This window comes from Podarcis cretensis (genome assembly GCF_951804945.1).
Source record: "Podarcis cretensis genome assembly, chromosome: 17".
Classification (NCBI taxonomy): Eukaryota; Metazoa; Chordata; class Lepidosauria; order Squamata; family Lacertidae; genus Podarcis; species Podarcis cretensis.
Window position 1 is genome coordinate 40213132 of NC_137187.1, and position 8865 is coordinate 40221996.

Genomic DNA, 8865 nt, shown 5'->3' on the forward strand with positions numbered 1-8865 from the left:
ATATCTAAATGGCTGTCACATCGAAGGTGGTGTAAGCTTATTTTCTCCTGCTCTGGAAGGAACCAAAGGTTTCAAATTACAAGAAAGGAGATTCCAGCTAAACACCAGGAAAAACTTTCTGATGGTAAAAGCTGTTTAACAGTGGAATGGACTCCCTCATAAGGTTGTGGACTCTCCTACCTTGGAAGTGTTTAAGCAGAGGTTAGATCTGTCATAGATGCTTTAGTTGAGATTCCCACACTGCAGGCAGTTGGACTAGATGACCCTCAGGAACTCTTCCAACTCTACAATCATAGAATCATGAAATCAGAGAATTGTAGAGTTGGAAGAGATCGCAAGGGTCATCTAGTCCAACCCCCTGCATTGCAGGAATCTTTTGCCCAGCGTGGGGCTTGAACCCATGACCTGACTGACCGAACTATCCTATGAGAATGAGAATTCTCTGACTGTGTGGACCTTGAATTGGGAAGCCCTCTGTGAGGCCAATGCAACCTATGGGTTTGGGGAAAGTAATGCAGTTCATCATCAGCTTTATTTGGGTTTCCCAGAACCCAGCAGACGCCTTGAAAATGCCAGCATTTTATCCCAGTCCTACAAAACCCAAGGAAAGTTTCAGATGCCACAAAATGCCTCTAATTGCTGCAGTTTTGGTCCCACGAGTGTTGCTGAAAGTTGGCAAGATTGTGCACTGTGTGCTCTCTTGACCTGTTGAATGGTAGCTCAGAGCCACTAGATGGTGCCCTGCTTCTATCAGTCCCATTTAGCTGCCATTGGTATACACCCTATTTAGTTCACCTGGCTCTGAGCCCTGCTGCTGCGACCCACTGCACCCCATTCTTCTCCCAGTTCCAAGAATACCCTGTGCTTGCATATATTTAGCTGGGCCGCCATTCCCCGTTTCCGCTCCTCAGCAAAGGAACTCTGGGACGGTGGCATATTTATACCCCTTGTCCCAATGCATCTCGCTCGCCCCATGGCTGCAAATACCAGGCGGGGGCGTGCAACTGCTGAGATCCTCCCTCCTCAACTCCCCTCACCCTCCAATCTATGTTGGCCGAGGCTGAGAATAGAACTGGAGTCAAGTTCCTGCACACAGATGGAGAGAAATACTGTGCAAGTGAAGAGTGGACAGGCAGGTTAAATAAGAACAGACAAGGCAGTTTCAGTAAAACACGAAGCCTTTGCAACAAAAGGAAGTGTTAGAGGCAGAATTATAAAGAGGGGCTTGACAGCGTTCCTGGATCCCCCCTTCTGAGAGAGCAGCAGTGCTTGCGAGTGCTGATCTTCTCCCTCCTGGCAGGATGATCAGTAACGATTATCTGATTGAGTGCAAGTTGGATACAGAAGACCCTCATTTGCAGGAGCCGGGATCTCCCATGTTCCTGCAGTCTGCTATCAACACACCACCCAAAGCAGACCCTCGGGACCCGCGTGGGATCAACCAGCACCTTAAGGTAACAAAGGGAGCTTACCTGCCTGACTTGGGGGGGGGATGCCTAAATTCTGACTTCCTAAACTCTAAGGGCGCAGCTCTCTCCTACCCACCCAAGGTGGGAGTTGTATCCTTGTTCACCCCCAAACTCCTCCCAGCCCTTCACCTGCAGCACAACCAATTCTTCTCCACCCCCTTTGCTGATTGCTGCTCCTTACATGCCCCAGAACTACACAGAAGGGGACGGCAGGGTCCAAGATGCTTTGCTCTGCCTCACAACATTCTCTCTCTTCGCTGGAGAATCTTCAGTGACCAGATTCCCTTGTTCTTCCCGGCAGCTGGAATTCTCCGATATTCTTGCTGAACCTTCCTCGTTTCGCAGCTTTGACCGGGTTTGGACCTGGAGTGACATCGTCTTTGAGAGTTCGCGCCTCTGGTGCTACCGCATCATCTCACTGCTGTGTGCTGTGCCCGTCTCCCTCTTCTCGGGCTTTCTCTTTGCCTGCCTAGGCTGCCTGCACATCTGGTGAGGGTCTGCCCCCTTTGCTCTGCCTCCTCCTGCCCTTGGCTCTGCCAAGGCCCTTGGCTCACGACCAGCCTCTTGCTTCCAGTTGGTTGCACATTCATTGACCATTAGCAAGGCTAATTCTAGTGGTTACTTGGGGGAACTGCCAACAGGAGGAGGCTGTGTTACTCTAACACAGACTTTGCCGAGCTCCAGGCCCTTTGGACTACAACTCCCATCAGCCTCATTGCTGGCTTGGGCTGATAGGGGGTGTAGTCCAAAATGTCTGGAGGGCACCAGGTGGGCAGAGGCTCTTCCAGCACTTTGACTTTTGACTTGTCCTGTAGGTTTGTGGGTGCTTCAGGGAGTAGACTAGTAATGGCAAACTAATCTCTTAAAAGACACTTTGCCAAACACTTACCCCAGAGAGAATTGTTGTTAAAGTACCGTATTTTTCACTCTATAAGACACACCAGACCACAAGACACACCTAATTTTAGGAGGAGGAAAACAAGAAAAAATAATATTCTGAATCTCAGAAGCCAGAACAGCAAGAGGGATCGCTGCACAGTGAAAGCAGCAATCCCTCATGCTGTTCTGGCTTCTGGGATAGCTGCGCAGCCTGCATTTGCTCCATAAGACGCACACACATTTCCCCTTACTTTTTAGGAGGGAAAAAGTGAGTCTTATAGAGCAAAAAATACAGTAACCCACATGCATGTACAGCACTCACATGTATTTATACACACACCAGTGAGAGGTTTGGGATCTTCATTTGTGTGCGGGCGAAGTGAGTTTGTTGCACAAGATTGCCAAATCCACTTTTAATTGCACAACCTGAATTTGCCAGGATGTGACTGAATCTGATCTGCAAAACAGCAATACACTAGATCTGGAAGCACCTACTGTTTGTGTGATGTCCTTGTTCTGCTAGCTGGGGGAGCAGATAAGTACTGTCTGCCTAACACTGATATGAGGAATGGAGGAATCTGAAGACAGAAATGCTAAATAAATTGGTCACTTGATGGGACCCAGGAAAACAAGGACATGAGCCAGAAAGGAGCTTTCCTTCTTTCAAAAAAGTTGGAAGAATGGTAGACATCTTCTGGAGGTGTCTGGGGCTGCACACAGGGTTGTATCCAATGCTAGGCCTACACAAAGTAGACCCAGTGAAAGTTATGAACCTAAGTTAGCCATGTCCATGCATTTCTACTCTTTTTTATTATTCTTTTAATTTTTTATTTATTTATTTGAAAATGTGTATTTTAAATCTAGATCAAGATTATCAATATCGCTTACAAAAGAGAACCATAAAACAAATATAAAACATTTCTACTCTGAGTAGGACTAGTGTTGGCTACAACCCCTGGACCCTGGGTCGCAGGTTGCCTACCTGCAATCGAAGGCATTCTTATTAACAATGCTGTAGGTGAGTGTATATTGTATACCCTTAGGCTGCCTAACTGGAGTCTAAATGTCGGGGTGCTTTGTTGTTTCCTGGAGGCTGCCAGCCACATCTCTCCCCTCTTCCTCCCTCAGGTGTGTGATGCCCTGTATCCAGCTCTGCACAATGGCAATGCCTCCGGTTCGCACCCTCTGGGCCAGCATCCTGGATGTTCTGGTGGCCCCACTTTTCACCAGCCTGGGCCGCTGCTGCAGCGCCATCTACCTCACCGTTACTCAGAAGTGACACAGAGACGCCGCCTCCCCCAAGACCCACGTGCCAAAGATTTTCCTTCCCATTTCACTCAGATCCACTAAACAGGCTGAATTTCACAGCAGAGAGTAGAACTCACAGGGAGCTTTTAGCCTTGGGTCAGAAAAGGGGAATTGTGGGCGAGGGAGCAGGTCAGAGGGAAGGAAAACAAGGAGGCCAGAGGACGAGGGGAATGGCGCTTCAGAGAGAGGTCTCAAAATGAAACATCCGTATTCTGTTCTCTTATTGTCATGCCCCTGCTTTGTCCAGACCTGCAGAAAGAATTCCACATTATTCTAGGAGTGGGCTCTCCATAGTCCTCCCTGTGATCCTTGGATGAAGGGTGGTATACATTTTTTAATAATAATAATAATAATAATAATAATAATAATAATAGGTGAGGAACTTTCAAAGCTACCCTCCTCCGTCCCTGAGATTCTAGCTGGCTCATCTGTCGGTTAGTATCTCAGAGACAGGGATTGGGATCCACCTGGCTTTGCACACAAGACAGTCTCTGGCTACTGGCCATGCTGTCTGGGGCTGATGGGAGCTCAAGTCCAGCCATCTCTGGCCTAACCCTGACTGACAGCCCACAGAAGAATCTCCTCCAGGAAAAGTAATGCTGGGATTAGCCTTCTGACATTTTGCACATGGGGGGGGCAGGAGGGGGACTAGGGCAACTCCAGACCCAGCGCTGGGTTCTGGGAGAAGATATGTTCATTTCTCTGGGAGGCAGCCCCCGCTTCCTCCAGCCTCTCCTCCCACAGCAATCGCTGAGATGTAAAGCTCCGTCGTCATCTCCCCCCTTATTTAATAAAACAAAAAAGTTGATTTGCTTCCCCTTGTGTTTGAATTCTTTTGGTTCTGTTCTGGCAAGCCAGGCACAAATGGGTGTTAAAGGATTGAGATGAAGGAGGAAAAGGTTCTGTGCCTCACAGAGGGGCTGCAGAGGACATATCCCCCAGCAGCCTTAACTTTGGATTTGGGACATCAAAACGCTGGGGGCAGAAGGGGCAGGGAAAAGGAGTGGCAGCAGTGCCAGGCCTCTCCTCTACTGGGCTCCAGCATTCCAGAAAGCTGTGGAGGCCACAACATCCTGCAGCTCCACTCCTGGATCAGCCCTGACCTGGAGACAGAAGTGGCAGGGAGAAAAAGTGGCGGTGGCGGCACACCTCTCGTCCGCTGGCGCGTCACTTGGAGCTGGGCTTCAGTGGCAGCAGCCGCTCTCCAGCGGCCGCTAGGAGCTGCCGAGGGAGGAGGCTGGCAGTGTCAGCCATAGAGAGGCTCGGCCTCCCTGAGCTCAGTGGCAGTGGGGCTGGAGGGGGGAAGCAAGACATTCCCAAATCCAAACAGAAGCAGGGAATGCCTCTGTGAATCCGGGAGTGTCCCGCTTAAAACAGGGCAGTTGGAGGGTATTGGAGGAATGGCTGGTGGGTGGATAGAAGTTAACAAGAATGTGGAGATTGCAATTCGCACCCCTCTCCATCTTGTGTGAGACGGAGCCCAATTCAGTCTTGACTTTGCTCAGATGTAAGACCCGCTGGATTCCAGTGTGCATAAAACTGCAGTAGGAGTCTGTTTGTCTTCTCCGGCAGCCCCTCGCTATTCTAATACCCACAGGCAGATGACAGAGATAGTGCCAGGAACCACACCTTAAAATGCCACGCTGCTGCCAGGAACACTGCATGCTTCAGCTGCTGATGCCCATCATCGTGGTACCCCTGAAAACGCTGGCTGGCAGCAAGCCTGTTGCGTGCACTTATGGACCAAGGGTAGCATTACGAGCACATACCTCCCTTTCCCAGCCATGTCTCGGACTTGGCTGGGAGCCCTTCTATAGCTCTGTACAGTTGCACTCAATGCCAGCCGCAGCTGCCCACCACTGTGGTTTTGTTATAAAAAGAGGCTGCTGGACCCGACCAATGGCCCATCTAGTCCAGTGTCCTGCTTTCACAGTGGCAGGACCAAATGCCACAGCACACTCCTAAATTGCGATTCCCAGCAACTGGAAATCAAAGGCTTAACTGGCAGTGGAGGTAGACAATAGCCTTATCCATGTATTTGTCTAATCCTCTTTTAAAGCCATCCAAATTGGTGGCCATCACTACCTCCTGTGGGTGTGAGTTCCATAGTTTAACTATGTGGTGTATAAAAAAATGATTTCTTTTCTCTGCCTGAATCTTCCAACATTCAGCTTCATTGTATACCATGAGAGAGTGAGAAAAATGTATCTCTATCAATTTTCTCATAGGAATAGTTTTCATAACATAGAGCAGAGGTTTTCAACCTTTTTGAGTCCACCCCTGTGGGGCTCAGGAGTCCAGTTATGCCACCCCTTGCCTGCAGAGCTGGCAGCCTCTCACCAGCAGCATAGCTAGCCGTTCGGGTGCCTGGTGTGGTGTGCGCGTCTTGCAGCCAGGGGCAGGGCGAGCGGCCCATGGGTCTGGGGCACACTGCGTGGGGCCTCTTCAACGCCTCCCCCTCCGCTGTAGGGCGGCTGAGGGAGAGGCAATGGGCAGTCGCAAGCCCCACGCTGCTGTTTCAGTCAGCGTGGAACCTGCAGGCCTCCCAGGAGAGACGCATGGTTTGGGCACACTGCAGGCCCCGCGGTAAGTGCCAGTCCTCGTGGTGTGGCACCCTGTGCCAGCCGTGTTTCGTTACATTTGTTGACTGAACTAAAAAGTTCTGTGAGCCTTTTTAAAAAAATCATATTTTTGTCATTTTGTCACCCCCTCAGTGATGACACCCAGGGCGGCCCACACAATACAATAATATTGTTAATATTAATAATAATAACAACGTTATAATAAATAATAATAAATAATAACGTTAAATGGGTCAGTGTAGCTCCAGCCCAGTCTTGGGTCTAATTCTTAGGTTACCAGTGTGGTAATGGGAGACATTTCAGTCTGGTCCAATCCCGATGCTGCACAGGTAATATATGTTAAAGAGGAACCACAGGCTCATCAGGCAACGGACATTTCACATCCTTAATGCTCTTCCCTCAGGCACTAGATGGGGGGGCAGAGGGGTGTAGCCCCAGGTGCATGATTTTGAGGGGGTGCAAACCAGGTGCCCAAACACAGGGATCCCCTTCCCTTCTTGCCTGCTGCCAGGGGTCTCTGGGCTCTGGACCCCTGCCTGGCTTGGCATTGCCACCATGCCCCAGCCCCCTTGCTGAATGGCCACCCAGCCAGCGTCTGAGGGATTTGCTTGCCAAGGGTCGCGTTGACCGGACAGGCAGGTGGTACAGCGCAGCCCTGTGGACCCTCCATGCCTTGTGCCCGCCCAGCGGCGTCAGCGGCAATGGGCTGTCTGGCGCAGTAGGTTTCGTTCACCCCCTGCGCCCCACCCCCACTCCTGCCTGGCTTGCATAAATGCGTGGGTGCACACATGCCTCAGGTGCCGGGAAATGACACAATGTCACTGGGCAAATCTCTCAATTTTCGTTTTTAAAGTTTCAGATTTTTTCATGTTAAATTCAGTTCACTACATATCAGGAACAATATGCAATTCTTAAATAAACAGAAAATCTCAATGAAATTCATTAGCATTTGAGCGTGAATTTCTACCAATAAACATGTTTTGTATCATTTTTACTACCACACACCTTTTTGCAAGCAATTTCTTATAATATTATGCACTTTTTAAAATTTTCACTAATATATGCATGCTTCTTCAAACATTACCCTATTATGTGCATTTTTGTATAAATTACTTCTAGTAACTATAGGTGAGAGCTGAGTGTAGAAGCTGTCAGCAGGCAACAATGGCCACACCTTGGGAATGCCTTTGCCAGGCTGGCTAAACCAGGGGCAGGTAGCCGATGGATCTCATATCCTCAGTGAGTTAGGGACTTCCACTGCATGCGAAGACAGGCTCTGGTGCATAGCCGATAACTCTATAGAGCTCAGCCCCCCACCAACCATGTTAGGATGGGACCAAGCCCCCCAGTCTTAAGGGGCTGGGCCTCACCAGGCCTACCTGCAGGGGCAGTGAACCTTGTTGGGCCTCACAGCCTCCTCTCAATACACGTGACATCACACATCTGTATCACACATATGATGTCATGCGCATGCAACGAGCCCCTGCAATGTTGAGCAGAACTTGGCTTCAGTGCTCAGTTCTCGTAGGTCTCTGCTGATGAACGTTTTGGAACCTGAACACCAAAAACCCGGAAGTAAATGCTTCCATTTTCGAATGTGCCTCGGAAGTCAAACGGCTTCCGCTGCGTGCTTTTCAATTTTCTCAATTGCATTTGCAGCCAGCCCTTTGCAGCTCAGTTTTCAAATGTTTCGGAAGTCGAACTATCTTCTGGAACGAATTATGTTTGAGAACCGAGGAACCACTGTGGTTGGTCCAATGGCCAAGAAGGCAGTTTCTGCATGTGCTATAGAGGGAAGTGAGGGGCAGGTGGGACTCATCAACCTGGGAAGGAAGCCCATCCAGGAGAAGGAAAACTCTGGTCCTAAACATCTGCTGCCTTGCAGGACATCTTCAGGAAAAGAAAAGGCTAAGGAGTAAACCCTACACAAATCTGGAGTGGTTGGGTGGTGCCTTGTATGCCTCTTTCCAGCAACTCCTGCAGCCAAGCTGGTGCCAAACGCCTTGCTCTGCTTTCCTTTGGACCACACTAGTGAGGCCAAGGTGGGGGGGGGGGTCTCAAGGGCAGCCTGGGACCTCCATACACACTGTCTAGGCTTATGCCCCAGGGAGGTCACTTCAGTGCTGCCAACACAGCAGTTTGACTTCACCCCTGGAGGCACACTCCATTGTCTCTCAAGACAGACGGATGTCAACAACAATATTGACAGCAGCACTGCATTCCAAAATCCAGAGAAGTGTGAATTTCAAAGGATTTGGTTCAGATGTTTCAAAAAGTACAGATTTTTTAAGCTCACCTTTAAATGTGAACAGAATCAGATTTCTCCTCCATCTCTAGCGATGCAGACTTTTAACACTGCTATTAGCAGCTTTAGCAGCAGTTCTTAGAGCAGCTACCCCCCCCCCATTGGCTCATCTGTTACTGTTTTGGTCCACTGACTTAGATTGGCTGTATGATCTCCGTCACACCTGACCTCACAGTAACCCTGTGAAGTACAAGGTACTTGTAGGTGTCTCCTAGGACACTATCTACAAGCCGATCTTAAGTTTGTCATAATAGAAAAAAACAACTTTTAAAAGAGACTGCAACGACACTGTTGAATTACAGTTCATTGAGAGCCTCAGGCC

At 49.4% G+C, this 8865-nt stretch overlaps 1 protein-coding gene across 1 annotated transcript; it reads left to right on the top strand.

The window, feature by feature from the left end:
- The first annotated feature begins 976 nt into the window (after positions 1-976).
- Positions 977-4456, top strand: LOC307206029 (caveolin-2-like). The gene is made up of 3 exons (XM_079958847.1): positions 977-1454; positions 1771-1958; positions 3477-4456. Exons 1-3 carry the CDS (start codon positions 1302-1304, stop codon positions 3625-3627), a joined length of 492 nt encoding a protein of 163 aa, XP_079814973.1. The 5' UTR covers positions 977-1301; the 3' UTR covers positions 3628-4456.
- Positions 4457-8865: the final 4409 nt, after the last annotated feature.

Coding starts and splice junctions, on each gene's coding strand:
- LOC307206029 (XM_079958847.1), top strand. CDS start 1,302: ATGATCAGTAACGATTATCTGATTGAGTGCAAGTTGGATACAGAAGAC. Junction 1,455..1,770: donor GGATCAACCAGCACCTTAAG/GTAACAAAGGGA, acceptor TCTTCCCGGCAG/CTGGAATTCTCCGATATTCT. Junction 1,959..3,476: donor CTAGGCTGCCTGCACATCTG/GTGAGGGTCTGC, acceptor TTCCTCCCTCAG/GTGTGTGATGCCCTGTATCC.